The 20,945-nt window shown below is 33.6% G+C and overlaps 1 protein-coding gene across 1 annotated transcript in view; it reads left to right on the top strand.

The window, feature by feature from the left end:
• The window catches only part of TTLL5 (tubulin tyrosine ligase like 5), a 469,247-nt gene that overhangs the window by 226,231 nt on the left and 222,071 nt on the right, over positions 1–20,945 (top strand). The window contains 5 exon segments of the mRNA XM_074235683.1: positions 3,917–3,979; positions 8,795–8,833; positions 13,132–13,289; positions 14,192–14,498; positions 19,378–19,498. Of these exon segments, the coding sequence (XP_074091784.1) occupies positions 3,917–3,979; positions 8,795–8,833; positions 13,132–13,289; positions 14,192–14,498; positions 19,378–19,498 (688 nt within the window).

Genomic DNA, 20,945 nt, shown 5'->3' with positions numbered 1-20,945 from the left:
GAAAGGATGTTTCAAAAGAGGGATTTCAAGGTTCTGAATCATGGAAGTCAGTTATGTAGTGATGTATTAAAGGGTATAACCATCCATCTTTTTAATGAATGAAGTGAAATTGAGGAGATTGATGTTCTGGAAGGCCAGGGTATTTGAAGTAACGTTACTGTTTAAGATTCCAAATATGAAAAGAATGGATTGAGCTGTGGAGGGAACAATACAGCAGGAAGAAGAGGAATCCAAAAAAAAGTTACCTGCTGTAGAATACGTGGAGATTTTAAAGGATTTAGAATATCTGGCAATTAAAAAGTTACCAATAGCCTTAAAGTGAGTAGTTTAATAGAATGGTTTGTCAGAAAGACAGATTATTAGGCACTGGAGAGTGAACTAACAATGTGAAAGTAGAGTCAACGAATCTAGATTCCCTCTCCCATGGAGTTTAGCTGTCGAAGGAGAGAAATAGGAAAAGCAGTTTTAGAGGATGGCAGAGTTAAAAAAAAATTAGCATTTTTTTGTGTATTAAGGAATATTTGTTCAGGGAAGAAGGAAAAAGTTGTTAAGGGGAAATAAATGAGAAAAATGGTTGATAAATCAGGGTTTAGAAGAAAACTAGAAGGGCTAGGATTGTAGGTACAAGTGCATTATCCAAGATTAGTTGAAAGTTCACAATGAAATAGGCTTTAAGGTGAAAGTAAATTAGATTAAGTAATAGCCTTAGTCTTCTCAATAAAATAGGAGTTGAGACCATCCATGTAGGGAAAAGGAAGATTAAAATGGGGGACTTGAGGAGGTAAGAAAAGGTTTAGAACAACCCTTTTTGCAGAAGTAGGCTAGAGAGTCTGTTGGAGCTTTTCTGAAATTAGATAATGCATATGTAGTGGGTCTGCTTAGCATAATTTTATAACTTCAAAGTTCAGTGAATCCAGAAGAGAAGCATTCAGAAAAGGAAGATATGGGAATGACTCAAGGTTGGCAGTTAGCTGAATTTTGAATAGCAGAAGGCAAGGGAATGAGGCATTTAAAGACAAGGATATTGCCTTGTTAAACTGTTTAACTGGAAGATTAGAATTGTGAAGTGGAGAAAGAGAGGCCAGAACATGTGTAATGATGAACTGGGAAGAACAGGGATGGATTGAAGAATTAGATGTTGCAGTTAATAGATTCAGTAACCCGTTATTTGGTTAAACCAAAAAACCAAACAGGCTTAGGAGGAATGAGAAATCTGAGACAGAAGAATAGGACAATGAAATTTCCTTCTCTGGTCATAGAGAGCAGCAGAGGAAGATAGTGAACTGGTAAGTCAGGGTCTTCAGAGGTTTATCAGCATGAATGCTGAAGTCTTCTACAACAATGGGAAGCCATGAAGTAGAAAAGGGATATGGCTGGTCAGATTCTGAACTCTCTGGGGAAAGGGGTCAGTAGGTGGCAGCAAGGTTCAAGACAGACCTGTATAATCAGATGCAATGAACTTTAGAGACTGAGTATAATTGTAGCATTAGAAAAGGTCTGAAAGTCATATTGAGGAATATGTAGTATGCTGACCCATCCGAGGTCCCAAATAGATATGAGAAAAAGAACTACCTATATTAGAGAGCATAACAAAGAATAATTAATCTTTAGGAGAAATTTAACTTTTACTGATGACTAGAACATGGAAATAATGGGAAAGTAAGTATTGGAAGCTATGGCTTAGTTCATTAGCCAACAAGGAGGGATGACATGTGGAGTTTATAAGTCCGCCAAAAGCAGGCCTAAGGTGGATAGGGAAGAAATTTAGTAAAACTGATGTACTGTTTTCTCCTATAATTTTTATGCCTCTTGCTTCCTTTACTGCAGATGGTCCCCCTCAACACTGGAATCTTTTCTCTGTTCAAGTTAAAACACAGCTCAGGTGCCATCTCCTACAAAGGGACTTTACTGATTCTTCCTAAGTTGTATTCTCTCCCTCATAAAATTATTTTGTATTTACTCTGTTCTGAATATGTTGCATACCATCCTCCACTCTACAATGTAATTTCCTTGAGGGGCAGAGATTTTCATTTTGTCTTTTTCTCTACTACCTAGCAGAGTTGTCTGCTTAATAACTTCGTTCAATTGAGTTGAATTTTTTTTGAAATAGCAGGGAAAAGGATTTTTAGCTAACTAAGCATGTGACAGTTCTTTATTACAGAGGCTAGAGGAGCAAGAAATAGTGGTTTGTCAATCAAAGGACTGGGACATTATCAAGAAGACAAAATCTGGGGCGGCTAGATGGCGTAGTGGATAAAGCACAGGCCTTGGAGTCACGAGTACCTGGGTTCAAATCCGGTCTCAGACACTTACTAATTACCTAGCTGTGTGGCCTTGGGCAAGCCACTTAACCCCATTTGCCTTGCAAAAAAACCTAAAAAAAAAAAAGACAAAATCTGGTAGATATAATTAGCTCTTGTGGTTCCAGTTAGCTATCTCAGTTTTTTTTTTTTTGCAGGAGAAGGTGGATGAGCATTGACTGGCATAGAATCCCCCAAAGAGGGAAAACTTTCTCATCTAATTGGAAGTAAGGAAGGATAGAGACTTATAAAGGTAGAGAGGGTATTTACCAGAAGGCAACAAGCATGCTCTAAGAAAAAAAATGTATGGCCTTAGGAGTCAGGAGACAGGAATTCAAGACCCAGCTCTCTCATTTATTAATCTTACAATTTAACAGCAAATTGTAGATTAGTCTGAATTATTCACATCTGTAGAGCACTTGAAGGGTTTCCTAAAGCTTTGGATTAAGGGAAACTTGGCCCCAGTCTCCCTGTTCACACTTATGCCCTAATTACTCTACTACAAACTGAACTACTCATTCCTTAATTTTGTTGTATACTTTCCTACCCACCTGTAATCCTTTATGTAAGGAGTGGACTATATCTCTCTTCTAAGGTCTAGCGCAAATTTGGCTTACTCTTCTCATAAAGATTTCCTTTAATATCTCTTATGAAATTAATTGTAATCTAACTTGTATTCTACTCATTTGTATATAGGACTTCTTTTTCTACTATATTGTAAGGTTATTTAAGAAGGGACTATGTTCTAGAGGCAGCTAGGTGGCACAGTAGATAAGAGTATGGGCCCTGGAGTCAGGACTACCTGAATTTAAATCTGGCTTCATATATGTAATAATTACCTAGCTGTGTGACCTTGGGCAAGTCACTTAACCTCATTGCCTTGCCAAAAAAAAGAATGGAATATGTTTTCATCTTTTGTGCTTTTTCTATGTTCAGCATACTACCTAGTCCTGAATAAACATTCTTCTTCCCTCTTCCTCTCCATTTCTCCCTTTTCTTTCCTTCTATACTCCCTAGTCATAATCTTTGAATGCTGATTTCCCTGCACTTAATACATGTTTTGCCAAGATTTGTAGAACTAAATGTTTTTTTCTTTGAACTCCTAATGAGCAACTTTCAGTTAGTGAGACTATGTTAAATTCTGAAATCTCAGAACTATAGTAGTGAGTTCATTATTTGGTAATCTCATTATTGGGTACCACTGAGTATACAGATGCCAAATTGTAGGAAATATCACTTAGTTTTAAAATCTGTGCTTTCCTGGTCATTGTAAATGAAACTCCATATCACAGCCACCAAACCCTCAGAAAGCCTAAGAAATAGACATAAGATTCAGTACAAGAGAAAAGTTTCCTATTTCTCTTTCCTCTGAAAATTTTAGTTTATAATTATAGAGTATATTTTCCTTCTATTTTCCCAATATCCATTTTCCTACAGTATCTTGAATCTTCCTATTCCACTGCTAGCAATTGAATTTGTGTAATTGTCGCTTCCTTTTATTTTTAAAGTATTCTGTAAGTTACATGACAGCTGTAGGTTTGATTCAGTTTTATTTGTACATCAGTGTTCTCTTGAACTAACTTGAAGATGTAACTAGTTATTTCTTTGTCTTTCAGGTCCTACTTAGAACACAAGACCTCAATGAACTATATGCTGGCCACACGCCTCTTCCAGGACAGGTGGGGATTTGCTGATTTTATAGCCTAAAATGCTGGAAAATGTGAGGAGGAAGTAAATGAAAGACAAAGAAAATGACTTTATAGAAATTATAAAACTAGTTCCTTGGTGGAAGGGGTCTATATAAATGAAGAAGTACCTTTATTTAAGCAAATATGATATGATAACACCTTCCTTGAGACCATTCTTTTGAAAATCTCATTTCTCTGGAATATGACCAAGAACAGAATAAAGGAAAAAAAAATATATCTGATGAAGCAAAGTAAATATCACAAATCCATGAACTAAGAGCTCTGTGGGCATTTTTGAGAGCAAAGCCCCCTAGTATCTCATTCAGAGTCTTTTAGACTCTTTTAATCAAATTTAATTTTCTACCTTTGTCATATTAAACAGCAGCAGATTAGAAAAGAAGCAAAATACATACAGTTGAAACAGAAAAAAATGAGAGCTCATTGCATAACAAGAGTTAGAATAGCTATAAAAAGCAGACTTAAGAATCACAATAACCTCAGATTTGGAAAGGACCTTGAAGATCATCTACATTGACTTTTATCTGAACAGCAATGCCTTTTGCAATGGAAAGTTTTTTCCTTCTATGAAATCCTATTTTCCTCTCTTAAATTTCTATCCATTGTTCTTATTTCCCATTTCAGACCTTTTTTATGTGACAGACCTATAGATACTTGTATAAAGTTTTCATGTTCCCAATAAAATATCTTCTCCAGGTGGCTAAATAATCTCATTTGTAAATATCTAGATAAACTATATCAATTGATCTTTTCCCATAGCGTGATATTTATCCCCTCTTCCATTCAGCCTCACCATCCTGGTCTCTCTTATTCAGCCTTCCCATCCTGATCTCTCTGGAGTTAACATGTTCCATCTTCCCAAACATCTTTTCTAAAATGTCCTACCCAGCTATAATAGGTTCTGAATTTGGACAAGGGCAGAATGCAAGCATATGACCAGTATAAAGTACCCTTAGATTTTTACCCTTGCATATTCTGGGTATTTTCTTTCTCTAAATGCAGCCTTATAACTCATTAACTTTTTTGGTTGATATCACAGTACTGACTCCTTGAGCTTGGCATCTGCTAATTATCCTTGTCCTCAGGTCTTTTCCACAAATTTTCTGAGGTTTCTCTTGTTCTTAAGAAATTGATTTTTGAACCCATGTATTAGGACTTCATGTTTATTTCTATTAAATTCTATCCTAGAGCTCAACTCTTAGACATCTAAGGATCTTGGGGCTATTTATCATAACAATAAACCATTACATACTTCAGAATTCCTCAGGAAATCATCATATTACAGCAGAGTACGATAATTGTTTTTGAGAAAGATATTTCTGAGTCATCAAAAGAAAAGCTCAATTATGTTCTAAATAATTTAGAAATAATAGCTATTATATATATACATATATAAATACATACATATATATATATAGTGTTTTAAAGTTTACAAAGCACTTTTACAAATATTATCTCATTTTAAACTCAACCACTTTGGATGACAGATGCTGTTATTATCCCTGTCCTACATATGAGGAAACTGAAGCAGAAAGAGGTTATTGACTTTACCAGGATCACATAGATAATAAGAGTGTAAGGAAGTATTTGAACTCCATGCCTTCATGTCCAGCTTTTATTTTCTGTATCACTTAGCTCTCTAGGATGACGAGAGTGTGAAGTAGTTTAGAAAATTTTTCATCAGAAATTTTCATAATAAGAGTTTTGTTTAAGTAGAGAAATTAACTTAATATGGAATATCTCCTTTCCTTAGCACTGTACATTAGTGCCAGATAAATGAGATATGTGAATTATCAAAACAGTTTATAAAACTGATAAATTAAAAGGTGAATCTTTGTTTTATAAGCAAGATTTATTCCAAGATTCACCTAAATTGTGTGAACCCTAATGCATTTTGAATAAGCTTAGGTTTATGGTAATTTTATTTGTAATCATTTTTTCAAGGATTAACCTGTTTCATAAAATTTGGATTGCAAGTTCCTTGACAATTTATAGTGGAACTAATTCTAGTATAGTGGCTCTTTTTGGATTCTTTGGATTTAGGATTAGGGACATGTTTTGTATTTAGTTTTCCATTCCTAGACTTCTTGCCATATAGCTTGACATAGACTCTGTACTTCTGTGCACTGCCCAGAGAAATCTTTCCTACTTTCAGCCTGGAAATATAGCTTTTTTTTGTAAACAATGGATTGAAATTTTTAAGGAACAATAAGAGGAGAAAACCATCTGGTAGATGCAAGGAAAAGTACTTGCAGAGAAAAGAAGGTCAAACTTTGACCTAATGAAAATTGCTTTATGTTTTTAGACATGTAGAATGCTAGTTATCTAAAAAAGGGATATTGGGGGCAGAACCAAGATGGCTGCAGGAGAAGAGCCTCTCTTAGATGCCCTCTTCAAAATATTTCAAAAAACCTTCAAATTATGACTCAAACTAAATTTTTGAGAGACAGAACCCACAGAAACATCCAGTGAGGCAATTCTCCAGCCCAAGGTAACCTGGAAAATAGTGGAAAAACTCTGTTCCACGGGATTGGAGGGGTAGCTGCACCAGAGAGGTTAAATGGATAAAACAGTTCAAAAAGTTATTGAGAATGCTTTAAAAAGCAGAATTGGTCAGATGGAAAAGGTGATAAGAAAGCTCTCTGAGGAAAACACATCCTTCAGGTGTAGAATGGAGCTAAAGAAAGCTGATGACCTTGCAAGAAATCAAGACACAATACTTCAACACCAAAAGAATGAAAAATTAGAAGAAAATGTGAAATATCTCCTTGAAAAAACAACTGATTTTTAAACAGATTCAGGAAAGATAATTTTAAAATTACTGGGATACCTGAAAGCCATGATCAGGAAAAGAGTCTTGACCTCATTTTTAAAGAATTCCTACAGGAAAATTGCCCTGATATCCTAGAAGAAGAGGTTAAAATAGAAATTGAGAGAATCCACTGATCTCCCCCAGAAAGAGATCAAAAAAAAAAAAAACCCAACCCCCAGGAATACTATAGCCAAGTTCCAGAACTCCCAAGTCAGAGAAAATATTACAAGCCGCCAGAAGGACACAATTCGAATATCATGAAGCTGCAGTCAGGATCACACAGGACTTAGCAGCAACTACATTAAGCACTCGTAGGGCTTGGAATATAATATTCTGGAAGGCAAAAGAGCTTGAAATGCAACTGAGCATCAACTACCCAGCAAAACTGAACATCCTGTTCCAGGGGAAAAGATGGATTTTCAATGAAACAGGCGAATTTCAAATGTTCCTGTTAAAATGACTAGAGCTGAACAGAAGTTTGACCTTCAAATATAGGACTCAGGTGAAGCATAGAGAATGGAGCAGAAGGGTAAATTATAAGGAACTTAAATGATGATGAACTGTGCGTATTCCTGCATGGAAAGATGATACTGAAAATACTCATATGAACCCTCTCATTTAATAGAGCAGGTAGAAGGAGCTTTTATAGATGAAGCACAGAAGAGAGTTGAATTTGAAGATATATTGTAAAAATGGAGTCAGTGGGTGAAAGGGAAATGTACTGGGAGTAAGCAAAAGGAGAGGTAGAATAGACTAAGATATTTCATATAAAAGATATTTCATGTAGCATTTGCAATGATATGGAAGTGGGGGAAGGCAAGGGGGAATGAGGAAGCCTTCATTCTCATAAGAAATGGCTCAGAAAGGAAACAGCGTACACACTCAATAGAATATAGATATCTAGAGGGAAAAGGAGAGAAGGGGGACAGGGTGGGGATGTGGGTGATAAAGAGGGTAGATCATAGGAGAGAGTAGTCAAATATAACACATTTATTTTCTTTTTTTTACTTTTTGCAAGGTGCTGGGATTGGGTGGCCTGTCCTGAGCCATGGGACCGGGTGGTTGCTGAGTCTCTGGGGTAGAATTTGGGCTTGGGGCCTCCTGGCCCCAGGGCTGGTGCTCTATCTGCTTCACCACTCAGCTGCCCTACAGTACCTTTTTGAAGAGGGACATAGTGAAAGAAGAGAGAAAATATAATACTTGGTAGTGGGGAAGAATGTATGGAGGGAATCACACTCAGCAGCAGCAACTATGGAAAAATATGGAATTAACTACTATGATCTACTTATGATAATGAATGTGATCCACTCAAGATAGAGTTGATGGTATCAGAACACAGACTGAAACATATCTTTTTCTTTTACTTTATTTCTCATGAGGTTTTATATTTTTTATGGGGGAGGGTATTCTCTTAAAACAAGAATTTTTAGTAATGTGTAAATAAAAAAATCTTTAAAAAATTATCTAGACATGAATTGGGGAGAAAATAAAATACTATTTAAAAAAACAAAAACAAAAAAAGGGATATTAGCAATTCATTGTCATTGTAGCCTTCATATCTCTTTAGTAATGAAGTTCTTTACCCTAATTAACTTTATGAACCCTCAAAGAATGGTGGTCATTTGACTGTACCAGGAAACTAGAATATCATTCTAGCTGCAGTTGTTCTTCCCCCTTTCCTTTCTTTGTAAGAATCTATAGAAATGTCCCTTTGAGCTCATAGTCCTCTGGATCCATTTTCTGTAAAAATATTCTCACTTTTATGTCTTTTCTCCCTAGAGAGAGCTTCTCTCCCTGACCTATATCCTATGCTGAAGAACTACAATAAATAAAATAGACTTCAGGAAAGCTGACACCTTGTTTAAAAAAAAGCACCAAGAAACTGTGTGTGTATATATGTGTGTGAGAGAGAGAGAAAGGATACATATATATGCATATTGTTGCTCATTAATCAGTTGTTCTCTCTACTCCTGTAGGGGAAACCCAAGAAGAAGCCTATTGGTAGGGAAGCCACGGTAAGTGGTTTTGAAAAGTTGACTGTATGGGCGACTGTGTGACAATGCAGAGATTGAGCATGTAATGCAAAAGTTTTGTTACCTTAGAGAACACTTTACAGACTCGTCCAGCTCTATAGTGTTACCAAATTGCTTCTGTTTGTGGCCTATTTTGGTTCCTCTTTTTTAAAACAGTTGGATTTTTCTGTTTTAGAACTACAGAGAAACCTTTATAGCTTCTGCTACTAACTATTCTTGCTTGGCTATTTCAGAGAGATCTAGAGTGGGAACTAGAGACTGCAGTTCTCTCAGAATTTAGTTTTGTAGTGGATTCCAGTGGTTTGTTAATCTGGCCTTTCTGCATCTGGACATATGCTACTTCAGGTTTGTCCCAGAGAATTTGAAGTGTGCAGAGCTGAAAATGTTCAAAAAAACCTATGCTTCAGGGCCTGAATATTATTGGTAGAGGATTTTGAAGGTTAGGAATAATTGGGGAAGGCTTTTTTCTAGATCAGGCATTCTTAACCTAGTGTCTGGAAATTTGGTAAGTTTATTTAAAATCATTTATTTTAATATTAGTTTCCTTTGTAATCCTATGTATGTTCTTTTAAAGTTAATTTATTTAAAAATGTGATTCTGAGTAGAATCCATGGTTTAGCTCGAGAGTCTAACCAGAAAGATAAAGCATGGAGACCAAAGACAATCCTCATGGCTAACAGGGAGGCATTTGGCCATTAGAAAAATAGATCTATACATATGTAGTTCTTTTGTTTTGTACTTTTTGGGGAGGAGGGGGATATATATTTTTAAAAGGACTTTCTATAATCACCTTTAATAGGTCAAGCTTTTCTTTGAGCTCTGAGAATTAAATTGTCCAAAAGTTTTCATTTAAAAATATGTAGTTAACACTGTAAAGGCTAGTGGGAAATTGGTCAAAAGGAATCTTTTTCTGACAATCGAATGGAGATATTCTGGGTTATTGCGGCAAAATTGCAGAAAATTCTGACTGAGATTTTAGTGCTAGGAAATAGGCCATTTTCCCTCGAGAACAGTCTAACTTCAGTCACATATACATACAGGTATACCAAATTTATTTTCCCTATTTAATTAGAGGTAATCAAATCTGTACTTATAGCCTATAGTCTAGGGAAGCCTTTATGAGGTTAGCACCTTCTCTGCAATTTATATACCTAAAAGTTGTCTGAATCACTGATTGGATATATGATCTTTCATGGATCACACAGTCAATATTTCTCAGAACTCCAAACCCAGTTCTCTGAACTCTATGCCATACTGCCTCTCTTCATAATTTTGAGGAGAGACATTGATTTATCACAATAATGATACTAATTTTTACTTGGTGATTTACAAAGCACTTTAAATACATTTCCTTTTATAGGAGATTTACCATTTCAAAGCCTTTTATGAACATACACATTTAGATCTTTCCTGGGAAGAAGTAAAGCAGATGTATTTTTACTTGATTAGTGAGGAAGCAGGAATAACATAATGGGACTTGTCCCAATGTCAAAGTCAGAACAAATTAATACATTTTCTATTATAGACTGCAAATAGATTTTGACTATTGGATAAATGCTTCTATTTGTAAAATTTTTAAAAATCCATATAGTATAATAGATAAATTAATGTTAAAGTCAGTCAAAAAGATCTGGGTTTTAAACCTGCCTCCTCCCCATATAGGCTTTATGACTCTGGGAAAGTCACTTGACCTCTCAGTACCTCCAACTAATTTCTTTTCTTTGTTTTTTTTTCTTTCTCTTTCCTTCCTTCCTTCCTTCCTTCCTTCCTTCCTTCCTTCCTTCCTTCCTTCCTTCCTTCCTTCCTTCCTTCCTTCCTTCCTTCCTTCCTCCTTCCTTCCTTCCTTCCTTCCTTCCTTCCTTCCTTCCTTCCTTCCTTCCTTCCTTCCTTCCTTCCTTCCTTCCTTTCCCATGCAAAGATAGTTTTCAACATTCATCCTTTTCCAAGCTTTTAAATTCCATGGTTTCTTTTACCTCTTTCTCTTCCCTCCCTCTTCCCTATGACAGTGAACAATTTGCTATAGGCTGTACATGTATAATCATGTTGAACATATTTCCATATTAGGCATCCCCAACTAACATTCTAAGTCTATGTAGCCGAACAGGGGATCATTTGCATTGCAATCTCTTGGCTAGGGTTACTACACCAGGGGTGGGGGGTGGAGGGGAGTATCAAATTCTCTGCTGTAGAGCACCTCTAACCAGGACAAAATATCATTGGGAAATGTTTAACAAAGTAAATAAAAATGCAATACAATATAATGTTAATTTGTGCTTTTCTGAGTCAACATGCAGCCCTAGGGATCTGTTTCTCTTTGAGTTTGATGCTATTGACCTACACCAATGGGAAAAAGAGTTTAAATCTTAACTTCAATGTCTTATTAGGCTAGTCAGTGCTTTTCTAATATAATAATGCTTTTATATATTAACTGTTTACACTTCTGTAATGTTTTTGCAGTCTATAAAATACTTTCTCATCCATTATATTTATTGAATGAGCTAGGATTTAGAACTAAAAGTGATCTCAGGTATCATCTTTCCCTTCATTTTACAAAGAAAGAAACATCTAATGAGAAGTAAAATCATTTTCCCTATATTATACAGGTAGTAAATTGTAGAGCCGCAATTTGTACCAAGTCCTCACACTTCAGATCCTAAGATTCTACTATACCATAGTATCTCTTTTGTTAATGTATTATCTTTCCATCAGTTAAGTAAGATCCTCAGTGATATAAAAATTTAAGGTAATTTTCCTGTATTTAAAATCATTTTATTATGAGTCACAGATTGTACACGAAACTTTTCAGAATTAGTAAAGACCTGATTTATTCAATGACATAAATTTGGTTTTATATATATATATATATATATATATATATTAAGAATTAAAAATACAATATGCAGCAGGAGTTTATTTTACAGTTTAATATGTACAGGAATTTAGAAAGGTGTGTCCATTTATCTAGCATAGCTTTGGTTTTCTAGACTATTTAAAATAGCTCTAGAGAAAGAAATTTCATAACTATCATTAATAACTTTTGATCTCTGAAAATTCTCTCTCTGTACAAAAGATTTTATTTATAAGTTGGCAGATGCAGTTTAAAGTTATATTAAGAACTTTTCAAAAAGAGTCTTTTTCCTTCTATTTTCTGAGTAATACAGGAAAAACTGTATAAGATTCTATTCTGATTGATGTGCTAGGAAGTTAGAATCAGACATTTTTTCTTTAAGGTAGCTAAAGAATTTCATTCTAATAGGCTCAGTAAATTCCTTTCTCCTCAGTGAATTAGGGGATTATTAAATCATAAACCCAACTCAAAAATCATCAAAATCTGAAAAACCCTGATTTGGAGGAAGGAATGCATATATGTATTTCCAAGGCAATGAATATAGTTTTTTTTAATACAGATTTTAGTATATTTTAGTATTTAGTATGGATTTTAATTTCTTGACTATACATGGCTTTAAGATTAACCATTTTGATTAGTTAATTTATTCAAATAAATAGTTTGTATTTTTACTGAAATGAATGGCAGATAGGAGTATTTATTCTAAATTTATGGCCCATAGCAGTGTTTTTTTTAATCTAATAGAAGGTATTAAATGAATGATGAATGAGTGAATAAATGAATGAATTGACCCATTGTTTTGTCACAAGCTGTTGTGAAGTTGGCTCGGGACAGCATTAAAAAATTTCTCAATTAATTTCCTATTCTCATATTTAGCCTATCTTTCAACTATATCTCAAAGCCCTAACCTGATTACAATCATCTGGTAGATTATAGGCTAGGAGCTGGCAATACTCCACCCCTCGTCCCCTCACACTCAGTGTTTACTCCCCTACTTCCACCTGCTATTTCCCTATAGCTTGATATATCAAATAATATGCACTCATGGGGATGGCATGGTGGGAATCAGGGCTTGGTAGCAGTTTTTGGCAGCTCGCAGGAAGTACTTTCTTTTTTTCACAGATTTTTGTACACCTATCTTAGTTTCCCTCCCCTTGTTTACTGAAGTAACTTCTTAGCACATAATGTAATTGTCTTCTAAAACTATTGTTTATGTACTTGAAATTAATAAAAATTATTTTTTAAAAAATAACTTATTCAGACTTTTCACTAATTCAGAAAGGATTTTCCAGTTTTCCTGTTTAACTGTCAAACATTTTAGTATTCCCTAAAATCATTGGGTCAGTGTTTTATAGGTACAAACCTCCACCAGGCTTGTCATTGAAATAAAGGAGAGAAATTTTAAAGGCTACTTACTGCATTGTTTTCCCAGAGTGGCTGTTGATTCAGGGCCAGAAATGAAGGTGGATAATGTGAATTCAAAGGCCAAACTACACGCTGCCCTTTATGAAAGGAAGCTCCTATCCTTGGAGGTACGAAAACGTAGAAGACGGAATGGCAGATTGAGAGCACTAAGACCAAAATATCCAGGTACAATTAAGTTGCTGGCCTTAACTAATCTAAGTTAATGAGATTTCTTGAATAGAATAAGTTAACTAACTTCTTAGTTGATTCTTTTGAACTGTTGAACAAGTACTTAATCTTTTATGGAACCCTTGAACTTAACTTTAAGAGTCTTCTAAGGAGTTTTTTTTTAAACCTTTCCTTTCATAGTATTTATGAGAGATATTGCATGTGTATTTAAAATGTTATTAATACTTTAACATTACATAGATACATAATACTTATGAAATAATCATGATTTCATAAGTTGAATATGGCCCTTAATATTTACAGAACTAATTTGTTCTTGATTAGATAATGAGCTTTGATCTTGGAAGGAGAGAAGCATTTCATTCTTCCTGTAAATGGAATAATGGAACATTCCTCTTATACCCCCAGATTCCACCATATAGTGAATGGTTTCCTAGGCCCTTGGCAATTTGGTTTTCTCAGTTCTATTTTCAAATTTCCTTGATGCAGAAAATTTGTTATAGGAAAAATGAAGTAATGATTTACACCATCTGGCATTGTCTTCTCTTTGTAAGCTACATTTGCCAAGTTTGTTTTTTAAGTATGGAGCTGAGCAGTGATTCTCTTTGTAAACTTAAATCTAAGAAACATCTTTTCCCCCTTTTACATAAAGGCATTAAAAAAAAATCTGCTTTCTACCTTTACAAGGGCAAATAAAGGAATTTGTCATTTAGCATTTTGACAAGATTGTAGACAAAATATAAAGAAGAGATCAGAGATACATATGATTTTGCATAGTACTATGTACTATAACTTTTCTCTCTTCTCTGGCCTATGTAAATATGTGTATGTAATCCTGGAAGATGTTGTGGGACTGAAATACTTAATATTTTTCAGCAATATTAGTAGTTCTTTTTTAGTGATTCCAGAACCAGCTGAAATATCCTTGAAAACTGAGACAGAAAGTGAAGAGGAAGAAGAGGAGCCACTAGAACATGAAGATGAAGAGCAGGAGGCATCCCAAGAGGAATCTACAGGGTCTCTTACAGAAAATCAAACCAAATATACACCTTCATTGACTAGGTTGGTGGACACTCCACCCAAAGAAAGTCCTTTGAAAGCTTCTGAATGGAATGGAGAAACTGCTCCTTGCCCCAAGCCTGAATTTCAGCCACTAGAACCCACATTTAACTTGATACAGATTCTGCAAGAAAATGGAAATCTCAGGTGAGTCCCCTTTACACAAAATGAACTTGAAACCCTACTGAGTAATGAATAGGGCACGAGTCATCTGCTATACAAATAGAGAAGGTGAGATTTTTTTTTATATTCATTAATTAAGTCTCTTTCACTATCATATGCATTAGTATAAATCTCTATAGATTCCTTTTTTTCCCCTTCTGGCACATAGTGGTATATCTCACACCTTTAGGAATAATCTCAGAAAGAAACATTTCAGGAGTTTTCTTTTTAAAGAAAATTATTGATATTTTTGTTTTCATATCACCTTCATCTCTGTATAAAACAATCACCCCTAAACTCTTCAGCACAACCATCTCTTACAGGAAAAAGGGGAAAAATGTCTAAAACAGCAAATTAACCAACTAAGCCATATGATTAGTTTCACACCCTTAGGGCTCCTCTTGGAAAGGGGGGGAGGAAAGATGCATTTTCTTTTTTCTTTTTTAAAATAAATTAATTTTTATTGGTATCTTTTGTTTTTTACATCAACATATTTTTCTCCAGTATTCTTGTCCTTCTCTTTCTCAGGGAGTTGATCCTATATGGTAAATATTACATTTTAAAGACCAAAAAAAAAAAATAGAGAAAAGATAAAAGAGAAAGATAAACACTCAGCACAACTAATCTTTGCACTTTGCAACACCTGTGGACTTTGCATTTCCATGAAGGAAGTGTCCTCTCATGTGGAGGTGCATTTTCTTATCTCTTTTCTAAGGCAAAGTGTTCATCTTAATTACAGAGTTCAGTTTAATTTTTGTCTTCGTGCCATTTACTTTATTGTAGTTCTATATATTTTTTACCTCCTCCTACTTAGTTCATGCTCTCTCAATTCATATAAATCTTCCATGCTTTCCAAATTCTTCATGTTCACTATTTCATTTGACTCAGTGATATTCCATTACATTTCCCCAAAGTAATTAGATATCAATGTGTTTCGTGTTATTTGCTACTTAAAGCCTATTCTTATGAAGACTTTAGTGTAGATGTAATCTTTCCTTCAATCTTTTACCTTCCTTAACCACTACTGAATCAAAGATATGGTCTTTTTTAGAAGCATATAATTTCAAATTATTCTCCAGAATGGATGGATCAATTCACAGCTCCATCAACAGTATATCTGTGTGCCTTTCTGTCTATCTACATCTACTCTTAGAATGAATATTTCTATCCTTTGTTAACTTTTCCAATTTGCTAGATGTAAGATGAAATATCAGGTTGTTTTGATTCACATTTCTCTATTTGAAATAATCTCTTCTAAAGTTTTTAATAATTTTCAACTTGGAAGAGTTTCATTAGGTTGTTAATAATTTGTAATTCTTTTCAGATCAGTTTATTCATCTATTTTAACTACTTACTGAGTGGGGATGATGATTCCTAGTTTTATAAACTTTTGTTATCATTTTCTATAAAGCCTTAGAAATCAGAATTTTGTCAGATAATTTGATTTACGAATATTCTTTGAATTGATAGCTTCTCTTCATATCCAAGTGCATTCATTGATTTATTTGTTCAGTGATTACCTTTATTTCTTGTTTGTTTATGAATTTACCTCCTCCTCTGAGGTATGAAATTTGGTTATGTTGTGACTTTTAATATTCAAATCACATCTTTTTTATTGTTTATTTTTCTTATTTTTTAATTTCTGGTTTTTGCAAGACAATGGGGTTAAATGACTTGCCCAAGATCATACAGTTAGGTAATTATTGAGTATCTGAGTTAGAATTCCAATTCAGGTCCTCCTGATTCCAGGGCTGGTGCTCTATCCCCTGCACCATCTAACTGCCCCTCAAGTTACATATGTTTTCTGCTTATTGATTTCAACAAGATGTTGTTGGATTAAACCTAATTTCTGCCAGGGTAGTTTTCAATTTTCATAGCAGTTTTTATCAACTGTCTAGAGTATTTTTAGTAAAAGATATAAGAATAGTAAATTCCATTTTCAATCACAATTTTGAAAAAAACCCAACCTCAACCAAATAAGCTGAAATAATTTTTATTTGAATGAATTAATGAGATTAGGGGTTTCTACTATCATCCAAATGGAAATGATAGAGAGGAAACAAAAAAATGGCTATGTTCTCAGTTCAATTCATTTTAAATAAATTTGTTTAGATTTTTTTCTATTCTCTGAAAAGTTTAACTTAATTTTCTTTATTTGTTGTTTAGATCGTATTGGATAACTTCTGGTTCATCCCCATTATAGATAATGTATTTTATTGGTTTTAAATAGATACTTATCATTTATTATTATGTTTTCTAGTATATTTCAGAGTAATGGGTTTTCTCTGCATTTCTGGATATAATCATATGATTTTTTTTGTTTTTATTGATGTGATCAATTTGCTTTTAGTTTTTCTAATATTGAAGCAGACCTATATTTCTGGTATAAATCACACCTGGTGATTGTACCTGATCTTTGTTAGAGTCTCTTTGCTTATATTTTGTTTAAAATTTTACATCTATATTGCTTAGAGAAAGTGGTCTATAATTTTCTTTCTCAGTTTGTTTCTCCCTGGTTTAAATATCAAAATCATATTTTTGTTATAGAAGGAATTTGGTAGGACTTATTTACTTATTTTTTTCAAATAATATCTACACTGTTGGGATTGTTTTTAAATGTTTGTTAAAATTTGTTTCTTCATCTCCTTAATTTCTTTTTAAATTTCTTTTATATTTAGATTTAGGTCTAAGGGTATAAATTGAAGTCCCCCACTAATCTTATTAACTATATATTTCCTCCCTTTTAGCACAATATAGTTTCCCTGAGTATTTTTTTTTTTAGGTTTTTGCAAGGCAAACAGGGTTAAGTGGCTTGCCCAAGGCCACACAGCTAGGTAATTATTAAGTGTCTGAGACCGGCTTTGAACCCAGGTACTCCTGACTCCAAGGCCGGTGCTTTATCCATTACGCCACCTAGCCACCGTGTTCTGAGTATTTCTTTTAATTAGGTCCATTTTTGTCTTTCTTATTTTTCAGTTCAACTGAGGCATAATAATTTTCCCCTTCATTATATAATCTCTTCTTGTGTGTGCCTCTTACATATCACATAAAATGATTTCCTCTAATCTACCTCTCCTTTTTCCAGCCTCCCAGTATATCCCTTTTTGTCAGTCTTTCCATTTTTCTTTTGAGATCATCTCAACAAAATATGCTGAAATCAATGCTTTCTAAGAAAACTTCCAGTAGTCCTATTGTTGATAAAATTCTTGAGGGTTACATGTATAATCTTTCAATTTGAAAATATAAGCCATTTTATCTTAAGTTTCTCATTATTTCTCATTCATATTTACCTTTTTAACCCTCTCTTGAATCTTGTGTCTGAATGTCAAATTTTCTATTTGGCTCTGGTATTTTCATCAAGAATCTTAGATATTTTGTTTTATTAGATGTCCATTTTTTCTCATGTAGAGTTTATACTCAGTTCTCTGATGTTGAATGTTCTTGGTTGTGTGGTTAGTTTCTTTCCCTTCCAGAATATCATATTCAAAACTTTCTGTTTCTTTATGATAGCCACTAAATTCTGTTTCATCCTGACTTGAGACTAAGATCTCTGGAGTTTGGGTATAACATTCTTGGGAGTTTTCATTTTGGCATCTCATTTCAGAAGATGATCAGTAGATTCTTTCATTTATACTTTGTGTCTTCCTTTATAATATCTTGAAATATAATGCCTAGACTTTCTACTCAAGTAGTTCTAATAATTCTTAAATTCTTTATTCTTTATCTTCCATGGCAATTATTTTTTTAATATAATAGTTTATATTTTCATCTATTTTTAATTTTTTTGATTTCCTAGTGTCTCATGGATTCATTAGCTTACATTTTTTAAGGAATTATTTTTTCCCTGTGGTTTTGTACCTCTTTTGCCATTTGGCCAATGCTAATTTTTTTAGGAGTTATTTTCTTCAGTTACCTTTCCCCCACGTTTACCAAGCAATTGATTCCTTTTCATGATTTGAAGTTCTTCTTGACTTTAATCTCTTGCTAAATATTTAATTCTTATTAATATTTTTAATTTCTTTTGGACAAGCCCTTTCTCCTAACTAATTTTGGAAAACAATAAATAGAAAACATTGAATGATTGAATGTTCAAAGATTTGTTGGACCGTAATCTATTGATGATGTAATTTTGGCTACAGTATCAGAAGACCAGTCAGTTGAAGTAACCAAAATCGTCTGAAATGAAACAGAGCTACCTTAATCAGCAATTCCAGTGAAAAGTATCTACCTCTTTTTGGTACTTCTGTTTTATAATTGAATAGTTTGATTGATTCTGTCATTCTCACAGATTGAACAGATGAGAGTAGGGTTTCTAAGAGATATTTTTATCTGGCATTCTCTTTCAACAAAATAATTCGCCTTTATCTTTCTGGCATGTACTTCTCACCTGTATCCTCTTTTTGGGGCTTCATATAGTCTGGTCTCTAGATATAATTCTCTATAATTGAGAAAATTTGGGCTTCAAAGCCCCTTTATAGAACTTTTCAGTTTTTTTGGATATCTTTTAGATAAATAAGTTCTTAACCACTTGAAATACAGAACTATTCTTTATCATACAATGTTGTTGGGAAGATGCAGGGAGGTTTGTAATGGGTTTGAAAATTGGGCATATATTTTTTTTTCCCTCCAGTTAATAATAAGAAAACAAAATAGGATTTCTTTTCTCTTCTGATTTTGTTAACAGAGAGACTATAGTATTTAGAAAGAATGTTCATTCAGGTAAAAGGGTATAGAATATTTAAGAACTTTTGCCCATCATAATGAAAAGAGACACAAAATTCAAAATCAGAACAAGTACTTTTGATGTGAATTAAAGACCCAATAATCTGCATATCTAATTTTAACTTAATTTTGATTTCTATAGCAAAGTCCAGGCTCGAGTAGCCTTCTCTGCCTACCTCCAACATGTTCAAACTCGACTGATGAAAGATAAGGGAGGCCAATCCTTTAGTTCCAGTTGGGCTGCCAAAGAGGATGAACAGATGGTAAGTCTCTTTATGTTAAGACTATTCTGGCAGGTAAAACTATGGTTATAATTGAATTGAATTTCTTCTGAGAGCATAGCAATGGATTCTCTTAATAAGATCATTATTATATAGTATATACTTTTAAACATTTCTAAAATGTAGAGAAAATCATCTGTTGGCACTTATTCAGTAAGTTCTACCCTTTGAAATGGGCCTAATTACAGACTCTTTAATGACTTTCTTCTTCATAGGAAACATTCCAGAAATTATTCTCCTTTGACTTACAATTATTTTTTTAATATTTATAGATTTGTTTAAATAGTAGATTAACTGGCAATTAATCAGACTTTTGAGAAATTATCATTTTTATTAAGAACATTGATGTTTATGTAAATTTTCTCAACAAATATTTTCTTGTGACAATGTGTTAAAAAGCATTAAGACAGTTGAGGATCAAATATCCTGAGGAATCTCTAGTCTTTTTCTTTATAAAGTCTTTCTAACCCAGGACAGAAGAATATTTAGGTTTGAAAAAATTTTATTCTCTATTCAGTTTACCATTGATTATTCCTCCACCTTTCTAGTTCTTGATTCTCACAAGTCAGGACCTTATGTTGTATTTAGGATAAATACAATTTAATTATCCTTGAAAATTGCTTATAAGAGTAAAAAAGCCAAAACAACATAGAGCAGAGAGATAAAACCTTATGTTGTGAATAATCCTTCAGCTGTCAGTGGAAAATGTTAGCCGTGCTTTTTCCAAGTGGAAAATAAAATTACTTTTTCAAGAGTCAATTTGTCTGCTACACAGGGAAAAATAATGTTTTAAAATAACAGATCAAACCACTCTACAGTAAAGTCAGTTAGAATGGTACTGGGAAATCTAACCTTCTGACTGAGAGTTCACTCCTTTATGCTGGAATAAATTGGCACCAACAGCACAACAGACCAAATATCCAGGAAAAAGGAAAAAAAACCAAACCTTTTTAAAACTACCCACTGAAGATTTCTGGTTTGGAATTTCTATTTGATTTTCTTAGGTTATCTACCAGAGATTTGGGAGTCATATGATTTGCTATTCATTGAGGGTAAAGAGTTTGTTTAGTGCTTCCTTTTTTTTTAATAAATAACTTTGTTGAATTTTAAAAACAAATTTTTGCTGATTTATTTTTATTTTTGCATCACCTACTTTTCTCATAATATCTTCCTTCCATGCCCTTCCCAAAAAAGTCATTTCTTACAATAAAGAATATTTTTTTAAGTCGGGGGGAAATTCAATTCAAGTAAGCAATACTATGAAAATATCTGATATATGGTCTGATATCTTTGCAAAAAAAGCAGTTGTCTTGATGTTTTTTCTTTGGGATCCACCTTGATCCTTATTTTTAGAATTGTTTGAATAATTTCATTGCTTCCATTTTATTTGTCATATGTATGTCTATATCTTTTTCATAGGTACATGTTT

Source organism: Macrotis lagotis, chromosome 4 (assembly GCF_037893015.1).
Source record: "Macrotis lagotis isolate mMagLag1 chromosome 4, bilby.v1.9.chrom.fasta, whole genome shotgun sequence".
NCBI lineage: Eukaryota > Metazoa > Chordata > Mammalia > Peramelemorphia > Peramelidae > Macrotis > Macrotis lagotis.
Note: the sequence above shows the minus strand (reverse complement) of the source record. Positions and strands in the feature narration are given on the sequence as shown.